Source organism: Opisthocomus hoazin, chromosome 11 (assembly GCF_030867145.1).
Source record: "Opisthocomus hoazin isolate bOpiHoa1 chromosome 11, bOpiHoa1.hap1, whole genome shotgun sequence".
Taxonomy (NCBI): domain Eukaryota; kingdom Metazoa; phylum Chordata; class Aves; order Opisthocomiformes; family Opisthocomidae; genus Opisthocomus; species Opisthocomus hoazin.
The window spans coordinates 11,212,853-11,227,964 of record NC_134424.1 but is presented as its reverse complement, the minus strand read 5'-3'; the positions used below and the strand labels follow the sequence as shown (position 1 = coordinate 11,227,964).

General features: G+C 45.5%; 1 protein-coding gene and 1 long non-coding RNA gene across 3 annotated transcripts; one reads left to right on the top strand and one right to left on the bottom strand.

The window, feature by feature from the left end:
* Positions 1-3,339: 3,339 nt before the first annotated feature.
* LOC104329971 (uncharacterized) lies at positions 3,340-8,306 on the bottom strand. The gene is made up of 4 exons (XR_012765276.1): positions 8,217-8,306; positions 8,085-8,140; positions 5,684-5,771; positions 3,340-3,514 (listed from the first exon to the last, which is right to left on the bottom strand). It is a non-coding gene; the product is annotated as an uncharacterized LOC104329971 (long non-coding RNA).
* On the top strand, positions 8,270-13,366 carry CCDC51 (coiled-coil domain containing 51). Of its 2 annotated transcripts, none has more exons than XM_075433199.1 (5): positions 8,270-8,370; positions 9,811-10,070; positions 10,201-10,547; positions 10,845-11,009; positions 12,489-13,366. In XM_075433199.1, the coding sequence occupies exons 3-5, from the start codon at positions 10,230-10,232 to the stop codon at positions 13,263-13,265; spliced, it is 1,260 nt and encodes a 419-aa protein (XP_075289314.1). In that variant the 5' UTR covers positions 8,270-8,370; positions 9,811-10,070; positions 10,201-10,229; the 3' UTR covers positions 13,266-13,366. The 2 variants fall into 2 exon arrangements, with proteins under 2 accessions (XP_075289314.1, XP_075289315.1); XM_075433200.1 differs by lacking the exon at positions 8,270-8,370 and adding an exon at positions 8,403-8,608.
* The last annotated feature ends 1,746 nt before the right edge of the window (positions 13,367-15,112 follow it).

Genomic DNA, 15,112 nt, shown 5'->3' with positions numbered 1-15,112 from the left:
TTGCAGCTGCGACCAGAATTCAGAGAATGATCCTCCTGCTTGTATGGCTCCAAGAGGCTTCTAGCCTTTATCCACAGGTGCTAACACCATTCAGTGCTTATCCTGTATTGCTCTAGGTGCTCTTTTCACTTGGACCAGTGTAAATCACCTATGTTTATTCATATAGTTTGTGAAATATCTTACTGGTCAAGTGAGAAATCCAGAGTAGCTTCATCAGAGACACCAAGAAGCCAATCTGCCATAGGCGTGTAACAATTACAGAGTTTCACCTTTTGTGCTAACTATCTCTCCCTCATTTTGTTTACCCTCAGACCTCCCTTCATGTTTACAAGGACATTTTTCCCTTAGCTGCATCCCTAAGATGGCTGCACCCCTAAGACTGTAGCATGCAGGAACACCAGAGATCCTCTCCTTGATAGCATCCAGGGCTACCCCCCCCCTCCAAACCCACCAAACTAACACCAAAGCTGATTCAGCTAAAGCTTGAAATAACAGACAGGCATGGTGTTAGACCAGAAAGGGGTCATCACACTGTGCTGTCTTCTAGAAGAAACAGCTCCCCAAAAAATGGTGTCGTGGTTTGACCCGACAGCTAGCCACTAAGCACTAGACAGACGTTCACTTACTCCTCCCCTTCCTCCCACAGCAGAGTGAGGAGGAGAAATGGACAAAAGGTAACACTCACGGGTTGCAATAAAGACAGTTTAATAAGACAACAAAGGAAATACTACTAATAATAATTAATATGCAAGACAAACTATGCACAATGCAATTTTATCACCATCTGATGACCAGTTTGTAGCCAGTCCCCAAGCAGCGATCACAGAACCCGGAACTCGCAGATTTTGCAACTTTCACGAAACTCCCAAAAAAGACTGAACTCCCAGAAAAGTTCAAACTCCCACACAAGAGAGGATTCAAACTCATGGAAAAGGGAAGACTGAAAAAAAAAAAAAAAAAAAAAAAAAAAAAAAGACTCCTAGCCCCCAGCCAACCCCCATTCATAAACCGAGCATGGTATCCATGGTATGCAATATTTCCGTTGGCCGGCTTGGGCTGGCTGCCTGGCTGTGCTCCCTCCCAGCTCCTGCACACCAGCTCATCAGCTGAACATGAAAAAGTGGAAAAAAGTTCTTGATTTCGTAGAAACAACTGAAAACATCAGTGTTACCAACAAATCCAAAACACAGCAGCTATTGGGACGAAGATCATACCAGCTAAAACCAGGACAACTGGCTACCTAACTTCTGCACAAAGAGCATTCACAGAACCATTAACATAAGCCCTTGCACGGTTAGAGCTGGTTGGATGCTGTACCACAAAAATACAGAGGGCTGGGGTCCTTAAAAGAATTCCATGACAAAAGATGCCCAATGTCTGCCCTAGTACCTTGCCCACAGATGCTGCAGAACGCCTCCCTCACACGCAGTGCCGGGAGCGAGCACGGCCCGTGGGAGGGACAGGGAAAGCTCTGGGAAGTTCTTCTCTTTGGGGAGCCCTGGCTCCTCGACACCAAGGCACAGGCAGCCCGGGACTACGAGCTGAGGCCCTGCAGACAAGCGTCTCTCTTACCAGGCTAGGGACTTTCTGACTGTTGGGAAGAGGGTGCCCCGCGGCCGCGGTCCGACCGGCACCCGAGGGGTGACCGCCCGCCCTCGCGCCTCAGCCTGAGGCGGCAGCCGCCCGCCACACCGCGCATGCGCGCAGGCTGCGCGGCCGCCACCGGACCAAAGCGCATGCGCAGCGCGGCGGGCCGCGTACTCCGGCGGCGGCGCAGCCGGGAGGCTTTACCCGGCAGGACGCCGGGACAGCGGTGGCTGTAGCCCTGTGGGAGCTTCGCGGAGCCGTACCACGCCAGTAGTGCCGCGCAGCAGGCAGCAACGAGGGACTGCGTGCGGCTCCGGGAACTCCGGAGAGGAGACTCGTCCCCGGGGCGGCGGCCGGCCGGCGAGAAGCGATGCGCAAGCCGCACGCCTGCAATTAAAGGACGTCTCAGCGGAGGGCGCCGTGTGGGCGGCCGGCGCCTGTGCGCATGCGTCAACGGCGGGCTCCGGAGCTCCTGAGTTTGCGCAAGGAGGGCGCATGCGCGAGTCTGCCGCCCACAGTATTGGCGTGCGGGGAGTCCCGCGGCTGCAGTGCGCATGCGCTCAGGGGCCGCCTGCAGCGCCGGGGCGCGACCGCGTGGGGGCGGCAGAGCCCGGGAGCGTCCCGGCCGCTCCCCCCGCAGGCCGCTGCTGTCAGCCCCGGGCGGCTGGGTCCCGCCGCTGAGGGGGGAGGGCAGGCCTGCCCCGGCCCCCTCCAGGCATGGCCGGCAGCTGTCTTTCCTGCTCTGCTGCAACGGGGCCTTGCGTTTTGAGAGGAGGAAGAATGGTGCGTCCCCCGAGCAGTCACCCTCAAGGTAACGCCCCCAGCCCTCTAGAAACATCTCTTTAACAAGGAAACCCTCTCAGCAGCGCCTTGTGCACTGACAACCAACTTCCTCAGTCTCTTCCTTACAAACCCACGTCTCCTCAGCTTCCCCGTGTAACTCCCCACAGAGGCAGTCGAAGTGCCTCGCTGTTCACTGAAGCGAGCCCCACTTGCAGCGAACATCAGCCTTTCCTGTCAGAGAAAGGGAACCTGTGTCCCACCATTACCATTCACTCAGGTAAGAAGCACCCTACATTAATTCTTTCACTCTTAACTCCTACCTTTAGAGCATCATATTCCTTCCCTGAAGCTTCCACACCCAGTGTACTGCCACTGCTATTCATTTCAAAAATTAAATTATAGTCCCATAAGCACTGCCACTGCCCTTCTCCTCCCCCAAAGGCAATGCTGAGAATGTAAAGGAGCTGTAATGATGTCGCAATGCAGAAGTTCAACAAAAACAAGGTGTAGGTAACTATTCGTAGGACCAAGGCAAGTGTATGTTCAGCAGCCACTGGAACTATAGGGCATAACACCACAGTGCACTTAAGTACTCATGTGAAAGGGAGTATTGTTTTGGGTAGCAGTTGACCCCAAGGTAACCACTTTGCTGGTGATGGAAGGGTAACTGAAACGTTTTCTTTAGAGAAAACTTCCAGCTCTTGCAAGAGCATGCGCTGATACAGCCGCATCTTGGACACCTGCAGCTAAACCTGAGCCTCCAGACTAAAACTGCAGATTTTAACACTCAGGCCCTGATTCCCATTGTCAAAAGAGAGCAGAAGTTGAAATTCTCACAAATGACTACCAAACCAGCAGATGCACTCAGGCTGCATAAGGTCACACGTGGTCTTCAGTAAAAGCTTCATTTCCAGTATAAAACAGTAATGCCATTTTTAAAACAAAATCTACAGGTAAAGAGAGAAAATATCACATCTTAACAAAAAAGATTTATTCCGACTAAACAAAATGTACAATGTTTCCCCAATGACAACAAGATTTCATGACTCTCTGAAGTCTGCAGGTCCATTGAGTAACTTGATCACTTCTTACCCTGCAGTTTGATCAAACTACTTTTTGCCAGACTTCTTTATTCCACCGCTGGCTGCCAAAAGAAACAACACAACTGGTTAGACAACTGTTACAGAGCTTGGCTACAAATTTAGTTCCTCATAAAGTCAAATCCCCACGACACAACCTGTACAACTCAGATCCCCACAGGTGATTTGTTTTTGCATGTGTTACTGTGCTTGTGATCTCACATACTTTACTCTGAATGAGTAACTTCACATTAGAAACCAAGTTTCTTCTGGAACCAAATATGCCCCATAAATCTACAACAGAACTAAATATTTCAACAATTCCTTTGTTCCTCCATGGACACCCTCCATTGTTTATTTCTTATACAGCAGGAGTATAGTCTGGTCAAATCAAATCCAAGGCTAAGGGAATAAAATCTTCAGTATCCCTACAGCAACCAAAGCACCCAGTTGGGATCAAAGATCTACAGAAGCAGTTACTGGAACTATGAGAAATTTTATTTTAATTTCTATTATTGAAGAGACTAAAGCAGGGTGAAAGAAAAAAACAAACACATTAACACTGCAACAAGTGCAGCATTTTTTGTAAATGCTGGTTTTTACAGCATCTGTCACGTATGACCAGTGGAAAGCAAAAAAAAAGAATAGCAAGGCTCTAGCAAGACAGGCTGCAAGAGCTGATGGTCAACAGCAGACTTTGCACTGCAATATGATTCTAACAGCATTGCCCTGCTGAGGCTCTTGGGAATAGTCTAGCCCTCCCACAATAACACAGTAATCACTATCTGCTTTGGCAAGCGTTGGACAAGGACCAGATAACTGAATTTCAGTCTAAAAAAAGGCAGAGTAATCATGGCAGGAAAGCACTACGAAGAAATCTGCAAGATGAAGCGCCCTATGCAGAACAAGTTTAGGATGGTAAGGACAGAGAAGAGAGGCTCAGTGAATTGTTTTGCGTCAGTCTGTAACACCAAAGACATTCCCTGAGTCCCACACCCAGCACATTTTTTGTCTGCTGATAAATCAGAGGAGCTAGATCAATTTAAGTAAACAAGAAATATCCTGGGTCAGTGGGACTGGATGGCACTACCCCCAAGAGCACTGACAAGCTCTGATGTGAAAATGCAGAACTGCTGGCTAAGATTTGAAACTTATCATTACAGCCACGATGTCAGAGGACTCACAGACCACCGGCATAGCCCTCAGATACAGAAAGGATTCTGGAAAGAACTGGAGAACTATAGACCAGCAAGTCTGACCTTGATCTCTAAGAAGATAACAGAGTCTGTAATAAAGCAAACGGATAAACACAGTGTTGTGAAAGTTAACAGGACTCCCGTAAATAGTAAATCCAGGGGATTTCATATTTTCAAACAGCATCTGACAAGATTGCATAGCAAAGGCTGTTAGTGAAACTAAATTGCTATGGGATTGATGGAAAGGTCTTTCCGGGACCTTTCAAGACTGAAAGCTCGCTAAAGAATAGGAAACAAAGTGTAAAATTTAACAGTCTTCACAGAATGGAGAAGTGATTCGTCACATTAATGGAACACAGGTCAAAAACACCTGGAGGGAACAGGCATGGTGCACCCTTTAACATCTCTGATCCGATCATGACAAATGCTGGAGCAGTACAAGGCGAGCACACAGACTCACATTAATACTATCTGCTGCTACCCGAGACAACGGCTATGCTCAATGCACCGTCAAGTGACACCCTGCAAACCTTCTCCTGTGACACGGCGTACTTTACAGTCACTTAGGCAAAAAGGATTGAAGCCAGACTGATTTCCAGTCACGGGGTTTTTTTCTGCCAGGAATCTACTGCTCTTGAAGAAACTCATCCTCTAAGAGAACAAGTACTGGTTTTGTTAAACTTTCAGGACTGTAGCAAAGCCTATACGTAATATATCTGGAAAGAAAGGATGGTACGCTGAAATAAGGGCAGAAATGTCTCTGCATCATCCCACCAGAATAGGTTAGCGTGCCAGAGACACTGTTATACCTGCTAAACCAGAACCTGCACCAGTAATTTAGAGATGAAATTGCATAGTGGGGAGGAAAAAAAAAAACAACTTCAGCCTCTGTTTGTTACTTATCATCTGCTGTCGACTTATTGGTGTATGTTAAACAACCAAAAGGTACATGCCTTTTTACCTCTGTCATGTAAAAACGTTAAATTTTTGAAGCCAGCAAGCCCTCCATTTTCCCTATCAGTATGGCACCTCACTTACTGAGGGGCCCTTTTCCAGCAGCCTTTGCTTTCATCTCCTCAAGTTTCTTTTGCTCCTCCTTCTGCTTTTGTTTAAATGCCAGATCTGTCTAAAGAAAAGAACAACAGTGTTTGTTAACATCTCCTCCCCAAAAAAATTCAAAGACAACTGACAAGCAATGAGAAACCAATGTAAAGTTCTAACAGCAACAAAAACCTGACTGAACTGATGCGAGACAGCTGAATGCTATGAAATATGCAAAACCTTGCAGAACTATGGTGAAGTTTTTTTGCTGTACCAGAACGCAATAACTAAACTTTAACTTTGTATGTTTGATCGTTCTGAAATTAAACAAGTATCGTTTCCCATGGCATAATCTCATTCTGCCCTCTGAATGACAGATGTTTGCACTAAAACCATTCATTAATACGTCACCTGTGATACTGGGAGCCTAGCGCACAAGCGCTGTCTCACAGTAAAACTTGGATTATACAGGATGTAAGGAAAAAAGGTTGCTTTCACTTAAAAAAATGCATTAATTAAAAAAAAATTTCAGTGCATATGTCACTATTTTTGCAGGGTTTAATACATTTGTATTAGTTCCAAGAAATCTAATGAGACCGCTGGCAAATCGTACAGGCAAGCCAGCTGCTGAGCATCGCCGCTGGAAGAGCCTCCAGCATTCAGCAGAGCTCAGCCGTACCCTACCCCTTGGATACACATTCCTCACAGACAGCAGGGCTGAAAGGGACCATGGTCTTTTCCCCTGGCACTCAGGATTTTGGAGTAACTAAACTGAGGACCCTGACAATTTAGATTCTATAGATTCTTCACCAATCCAGTCCATGGGTCAACTACCTTTATAACTGGGGAGTTCTACTCTTCTTAGTTAAAACTTCCCACGCTGCAATGCAAGCCTATTAATTCCCCTGCCTGCCCCTCACAGAACAGAATATTCTGTTACTCTCTCCAGGTTTTCCACTGGGGTTTTTTTCTTGCAGACTAACATGTCTTTCCTAGTAAATCAATCCCTCCCATTTATCTACTTTTGTGGGGCTTTTTTTTCTTGCACTGTGTGCTTGCAGTATTGCAGTGTTGAGAGGAAAATAAATAGTATTACATCATGTCTGACACCCAAAATTTTGTTTATACATCTTGTATGACTTTCTTTATGTTCAGTGTGTGATCTAAGTGTCAAATCCTTTCAGGCAGACCTGGAGTTTAGCCAGTCATTCTCCCTGTGTTTTGTAAGTTGATTAGTCTTACCAAAGAAAGGGACTTAGCATACATGCTTAATTAAATTAATCCATTTTTTCAAACTTTGTTCAATTTGATTACTTTGACTACTAGTCTTGTCCTCTGACAGCCTGCGGCCCCTCCAGATTTTCTGTTTTCTACAAAGAGAATAAGCTGCACCATCAGTCAGTCAACCACCAACCAAGGCGCTAATCAATGTAGTACTTTGGCTTCGATCAAAGACAAAAATCTTGCAAAACCCCACTCACTATGCCCTTGCAGTCAGGCACTGAATTGGTAGTAACTGCTTTTAGAGCGTGGCATTCCAGCAAGCGGCGTGCTCACCTTCCATCACCTTTTGAGGTCCCGTTCCCGCCTTGCGTTTGGGAATGTTACATGAGCTAGCGTCAAGAGCCCCGACTCTACTGGTTTTCTCCTCATACACAGAGCACTGCCCTGCTACAGAACAGAATTGCCTTTGCTGGCCGGTTTTACCAAAATCCATACAAGCTATTACTTTTTAGATTATTATAACCTGGATGCTTGTAAACACTTCAATGGTTTTGACATTTCTCTAACAATACAGCTCACTCAGGAAGCTATGGGGTTTTTTTTTTTGCTTTTTCAAAGAGACATCCTATTTGCCTTTTCCCAGTCAGTGGTGCCTCATCCACCCTCCCCGGTCCTCAGAAGGAGCAGCTTTCACCCACACTCTGGGCCCTTACGTCCAAGTATATTTAACGTAAGGTTCCCTGGCACTCCATTTACTGACACTACTTGATAATCCAGGGTTTATCTGTATCCTGTCCTAGGTTCCTGTGACTGCGTGGATTTGTCAGACGTCAGGTCGCAGCCTGCTGCTTTGGCGAGGACGTTCCAGCCCCCTCCGCCGCACCTGATTCCTCCTGCAGCCAGCACCGCCGCATTTCCCATCAACTCAGCAGAAAATAAGACCCGGTAAAACCGGGGCGGCGGGCGGCAGCGCGTCACCTGACGGCCGTGAGCTTTACGGAAACCCGCAAAACGTGACGTTTCACGAAACGGGTCTCGCTACGGAAGGCTGGGCGGAGGGCAAGGGGGGAGATGTGAAGGCGGAGAGCAGCCCCGCCCGAGCAGCGCCCACGGCCCAGGCCAGGGCCGAGCGGTGCCCGCCCGCTGCCTCAGGGCCCCCCCGCCGCCGCCCTACCTCGTCCAGGTCCTTCGACTGCTTCTTCGGCTGCTTCAGCGGCTTCTTCTTGCCGCCTGCAAAGACAGAGCACGCAGTGAGGCCCGAGGGGGGGACACACGGAGGGGCGGGGGGCCCCGGGCCCGGCCTTACCCTCTCGGCCCGACATGGTGCCCGCTCCGCTCCGCCGCGCCGCCCCTCGCCCGGCAGCGCGCGCACGCGGGCTCGCTTCCGCCTGGCCCCGCGCGGCCGCCGTAGCGCTTCCGCCGCCGCTTCCGCCTCAGGCGCCGGGCCGGGCCCCGGGCAGGTAGGAGGTGCTGGCGGGGCTGGGCGGTGCGGCGGGGGCCGGCAGCTCCGGCGAGCTCCGCGGGGAGGGCTGCCCGGTGGGGAAGGAGCGGCTCGGCCCGGCCTCCGCCGCGTACGGAGCTCCGGGCCGCGCCTCGGCGAGGGCTGGCGGTGGGAGCCCCCGGCGGCGGGCCGCTCCCTCCTGCGAGTCGCCGTCTGTGGCGGAGGTGAAGCCGGTGCCAGTCCTGTTCGCCTGCAGTGTGCGTAGCAACTGGGCTGTAAACCTGTCGGAACGGTGTCTGTGCCAATGGCTGCGGGCGGAGGAGGCTCGTTCTCTTACAGGGGGAAGCAAGAGGGGACAAGGCGTGTGGTCTCCGTCTTGGGTGCTGTTAGAGCAGACTGAGGTTACTTTCTTGTTTCAAAGTCAGTTTGCGACTGTCTACAGAGAAATTCTTCTAGAAAGCTCGACTTTCTCCCTCTTTTTGCTATACTGTTTCAGTAACCTGAATAGTTGGTAAAACTCTTCATGTAGTAGTGCAATTAAAAGAGGGAAATGTTGCAGTCTAGAACGGACAGAGCTGAGCTGAGGTTATAGTACATGACCTGCAACCTAGAGTAAGTGTTATAATGGTAAAACATATGAGCAATGCTGGAAGGAGAGAGAACTTCCTTCATTTCCATGCTCTTGTGGTTTTGATCTACCATATTATTATGCATATAAACTGTCTGGTAAGATTTTCACAGTGCTCAGTGGTGTTATTGCTACTTGTTAGAATATCCATAACAGGCGGTGAACCGGTGGCGATCAGAATCCGTAGTCAGCTAAAAGCTGATCAAAAATGTCTTCCAGTAGGAAGAATCCTTTCCTGAGATACCTGTATTTGCACATGTGATGTCATTAGCCACCTAAAATGAACATGGAAAACAGTTTTAAAATAATTTTTTAAAAACTGTGCAACAGCTGTCAAGCTTTCTCAATAATCCATGTTTTTATATTACATAAGTAAAGCCTAATATAGTCATACTCAAACTTCATTTAAAAACTTACTTCAAAGTTTTCCCATTTACAGTTTTTAGAGTAACACACTGAGTAGAAAATTAAGATCTTTTTAAAAATCAACAGGCAATAAACCATAACTAGCAGTCTGCTTTTGCAATGTAAGTGAGAATTTTAAGTTCATTTTAAATGCAACCCTTGCTGTACATTTACTACCTGATATTCTTCTGATCTTGTGGCCCTTCGCTACATTTTACTTTTGTAGGCAGTCTCATGAGAACAGTTGTTGTGTTCAGTTTGGCACTTCTGTGTTCTCTCTCTGTCCTTTATGTTTTTGTCTTTGCATTCTTCAATACTTTGTGTATTTGTGGAGTGTAAGATAAAGAGACTGATCAAGCCCTGCTTCTTTTCTTACCAAGATTTTTTTCCCCTCTCTGTCTTTTTTCATTTTCTGTTGTTTTGCAGAATTGTTGGTACCTATGACATGGTACGCCAAACTCAAGCATGAAAGCACAACACAATATTCCATACAGCAGTCACTTCTGTGCTGAAGCATTAAATTACTCTGAAGCTACTACTGCTGGTACTGGATCTGCACATGATCACTCTTCACACAGTGAGTGAATTAGTAATCAAGAAGCATGGTGGGACTACTTATTAACAGCAGAAAAGCAGAAAGCTGTGGCAGAACTTCCATTTGTTGAAAATTGTGGCAAGTTCTCTAGGTAAGTAGTGGTGTAGAACTAGTGATGGCTTAGCCATTCTTGAGTTTTATGTGGCTTTGTACACGTGTAGTTTTAGGAGCTATTAATCAGCTGCATTTCAGTAACTTCTTTTTCTTCTTCATCCTTGTAGCACTTTTATTCAGTGATTAAATTCAAGACATGGGGCCAATGAAATACAAGTCAAGCGTGTCCTCAGTGTCCTGTGGTCTGCAGTATCACCGTTCATTGATAAAGTGGAGTCCAAAAATGAATTTACACATAGTGCGGACTTACTGCTCATCAGCACCGAAGAGGCCTGAAGCCAAGTCTGCGATAGAAGTGGCCACGGGTCTTCTTAATCGGCTGACAGAAGCTGGTACCGTTATGGGAAAAAACTCCCTGCAAAAAATGTCTGCAATGTGCAAGAGTTGGTGGGATAGATATGAAGAGTTTGTTGGAATTAATGAAGTTCGAGAGGCTCAGGGAAAAGTGACAGAGGTAAACATGGAGATAATGTGGAAATTTTAAAATTATGGGTTAAGGTATATGAAGTAGAAGCACTGACTGTGAGGCAAAAAAGATCCTCCAAGGAGAATCATGTCTCTTTTTCTACCTTGACTGTCTGCACAGATGCTGTGAGTGTGTTCTAGTCTATGCATATTGGTAAATGTAGCTTATTCCTTAGTTTGAAATGTAGTGTGGTTTGTTTTGGTTTGGGTTTTTTTCCCCAAATTCATATAATGAGTGATTTAGATCTGTTCACAAGTCTCTAAAATAAATACTCTTTCTTCTCAGGCTGAAAATGTCTTTATGATAGCTCGGGGGATAGTACGAGAGGCTCGTGAAAATGTAGAAGCCCAGCAGATCAAACTGAAGGAAATTCGGGACCGCTTAGACAGGGTCTCTCGGGATGACACCCAGTATTTGGAACTGGCTACTCTGGAACACAGGTTGCTGCAGGTAATTTGTTGGTACTTAAGCACTGGCAGCTGTGATGAAAACTTCTGTGCTTTGCTTCCGTCACTAGTGACTGCTTTTGCAGAGGCAGTTCAGTTCTGAAGTACAGTGATCTGAGTTAATTTCTTATGATACTTGTTTTAGTTAAGTATTACTGATGGTTTGATCTGCTATGCAAATTGTATATGTCAATGCTGAAATAGGGTAGCAAATTCGGAGAAGAAAGCTGAAGATGGTGGGCCTAGAAAATTAATTGTTGTAGCGGTTACCTGTTCTTGAGTCGTCAACAAAAAGCTGGGATTTAGTGAATTAACCTTCCACGTGATGAGAGAAGCTCCTTTCTGATTGTTAATCCATGAACACTCAGCTGCCTTCTACGTGGCTGCAACACCAAGGCAATTCAGTAAAGCTTTTGTCAGAGAGCAGCAAGAGCAAGACTGCTCCGTGAGGGAGGGCAAGCAAGAGGATGAGGTGACCACAGCGCAGGCTGGGGCAGTCTCCTCACCAACAGGACGCAGTCCTACGGCACCTCAGCTGGATGAGCCAAGCAGGGCTGGTGACAGGAGCCTGTTTATAACAGTCCATCAGTAAGAGATGAAGATGAGGTAGCAGCCAAAGTCAGTCCAGGAAATCCAGATGAAACTGCAGGAACAACAAGGAGCGGGCCTGGAAGCAGGTACACCTATGGCAGAGCTCAGGCAAGGAGTGGGTACCAATGCCTGAGCTTAAACTGGGCTCCTGATCAGTGAGTAGAACATCAGGAAAGAACTAGAGAGCTGTGGTTGTTTAAATAAGGAACCAGGTCTGCGTGGATGAGGCTTAAAGAAGAATAGAGCTCTGCATGACTGTGGAGAAAGAGAAAACTCAAGTCACCACTGTCCGTAACGTGATAGTGCCATCTTAGAAAAGAAATACACACTCGCAATAACGAGAATAATTCTGGGAGATGCAGGGAGAAGGGGAAGACATTTACCTCTGAGCAGGGTAAGAAAGAGAATGCGGAGGAGTAAGAAGTGTGTATGTTCATGAGATGAACCTATCCCAGACATCCTTTTCAGTCCTATTTTCAGTTCCCACTTACGAGGTTTAGAACTGAAAGGGAGAAGCGTGGTAAAGGTAGTGTTTAGAGAAGTAAGCAGGGCTGAAAAAGTGTACATTATGGGGAGAGAAAGACCTTGCCCACTCATACCCCTTATCAGTCGTCAGCATGTGACAGACTGTTGTGTAGAGGCTCTTCAGCTGTGATTTCTGATGACCTTTTCCATTTCTCAGTTTTGACTTAAAATGACGTCTCATTGACTTAAGTAGGATTAATAAAGAAAATCCCACATTAAAAGGAAAATTTCTGAAACAGAACTAATGGATGTTCTTAATTTCCGTTCCTCCTTCTTCACTGGGTTTTTGGGGTGGTTTTTTTTTTTTAGTTTAGACTTTATAGTTCCGTATTGTACTTTCTCCTTCAAATCACTATGTTTCTTGCAGGAAGAAAAGAGGTACCGAGCTGCGTATTTAAATGCAGAAGAATCTGAGAGAGAAAAATTCTCTCTTTTCTCTGCAGCTGTAAGGGAAAGTCATGAGAAAGAGCGAACAAGAGCTGAAAAAACGAAGAACTGGTCTATTATTGGTTCTGTACTGGGAGCCATTATAGGGGTTCTTGGTTCCACCTATGTTAATCGAGTAAGGCTGCAAGAATTGAAAGTCTTGGTGCTTGAAGCACAGAAGGGCCCAATAAACTTGCAAGAAGCCATCAAAGAGCAGGCCTCCAGCTATTACTTACAGCAGAAGGATCTCAGTGACGTCATAGCAGACCTGAAAAATGTGCTGCAAACAAGGACATCACAGGAAGCAAAAGAAGGCACTTTGTTAATGAAAGAAAACAGGAATGACTCCATAAAAATAGATTCTCTTTTAATTCCTTTAAATGAACAGCTAAATTACACTAAACAAGTCAGTTCGTGTCTAGGGAGTTTACAACAGCAGTTGAACAGTTTGCAGGAAGGTGTAGCGCAGATGACTTCTGAGATGCAGAGTGTTAAACTGGCAGTTCATTCTAGACCTGTGGAAAGAGTGGTGCCAAGGTCCTCAGTGGAGGGTAAGGGCCAGGCTTCTGCCGTGAGAGACGTGATTTTAGAATTGTGTGATACCGAGCAGAGACTGGAAACACAAATCAAGAGAAGTTCTGTTTACAGCACTGCGGTGACATGCGCTGTGTTTGCTATTACGCTGCCAGTACTTTACGTTATACTTAAAGGGAACTGATCTCTAATTAATTGCCACGATTTACTAGATTAATAAAAATAAACTTGCACTCCAGGTACTTAGAGTACAAGCCCAAATAAAGTTGCATTAGCATTTCTCATTATGCTTTCTCCTGTATATTTGGAAAACTTGAAAAGACTTCGTCCATCTGCTGCTGCAGGCTCCATGTTACCCATCTTTGTCATGCATTGTGTTTTTTAACTCCTCAAGCAAAGGAAATTCCACAGTTTCATCTGTTGATTTCATTCCCTGCTTCACTCTTTTACTGTCTAGTCTTGTATATCATGCCAATCAGTGACTTTCACTCTGGAGCTGTATTTGTGATTTTTCTGTTCAAATGATTCCTTTAATCTATTGTTGATCAAAGCACTTCATGTGTAATCCTTTATAATTTTTCTTCTCATTTCTTCCATACATAAAATATTAGGAGTAATTTTACCAAACAGGTAGGAATATTTGCCTTGAAGTTTTTGTTTTGTTGTTTTTTTGTTTTGTTTTGTGTTTTTTTAATTCTAGATGCAGTTACTTGCAGTGCGACCAATAGCAGGGGCCATGTAACTAAGGAGGATTAAAGTTACCATGATACAATGTGGCTGTACAGCCAGATGATATGTTTAAAATACATTTAAGTTACATGTGGTAATTTTTTCCTAGGACAGTTTGTTATGAAGTATCCAAAGGCATTGCTGGAGATGTAGCTATTTGTTACTGATAGCTCTGTGTCATTAGAGGCTTACAGGCAGGGAAAAAAGATTCAAATACAGAGGTGTATTAGGTATGATGATGTTCATTCTGCAGATGCAAGCCGGTTATCCTTTCTGTGCAGACTCCTTAACCCGTCATTCCTTAGGTATTTTGTGGTTTTAGTAATGATCTATGGAGCAATCACTTTCTTATCCTTACTAGTGTCTCACTGGAACTTTCTCCGATTTTTGTTATTTTTTTCAGTGTTGTTGTGTATGGAAATTGAAATGCTACTCTACAGCAGGTGCTGTTAAGCAGGTGCATTAATGGTAATGGCATTATGCAAACCACTCCAAAATAAAGGAGGAAGGATGAAGAATGGCTGATGGAGGAAAAATGCTTGTCTAAACAGCTAAATGTCAGTATCTGTGTGTGGCCTACCACAAAGTTGCTGGTATTGCTGTGATAAGAAATAGATTTTTCCCTGTGATGGTAGCAGATGAGCAAATCAGATGTGGAACTCCTGTTCTGAGCACTTCTGTGGAACCTTTGCAGACAAAGGGGCGACAAGCTCACTTCGTGGTATAATGCCTTTGTGTCAGCATTTCAGAATGACTAAGTTGTATTTAGTACACAGTCTGCTGTGGGTATATACTTTTTTTCTGTCAGTTCTTTCTAGTTTCTTCTGCCCAGTAACCGTATTAAAAGAGTTTGAGTTCTTGACTGTAAGCTCCTAAGACTTTAGCATCCAGACAAATATTGAATTTTGGGACAGGGACATTTGCTCTATGAAGCGCCAACTCCGTTTGGTATCATTAGATGCTATTATAACATGACTGAATAAACAATATTAGGAAAGATCTGTGATGATTCACTACATGAAGTATGCAAAAGGTGGTTTGGGGAAGGACCACTGCTGATTTATATATTGTTTGGAGTGTAAAGTGAATAACAAGCGTATGTCAGGGAAGCTGTTTGATCTGATGGCTTGGGAACCAGGATAAAAATTCCCATACACTTAGCTGCGTCAAGAAGTATACTTACAGATCAATACATTTTTTCAAATCTGTAATATTTAATTTTCTCATTTCACAGATAGTTTTACAGGTTATACTTCTTGCAGGAGCTTGACGAAAATCAGAGACAAGTGTGCAATTAAAGGG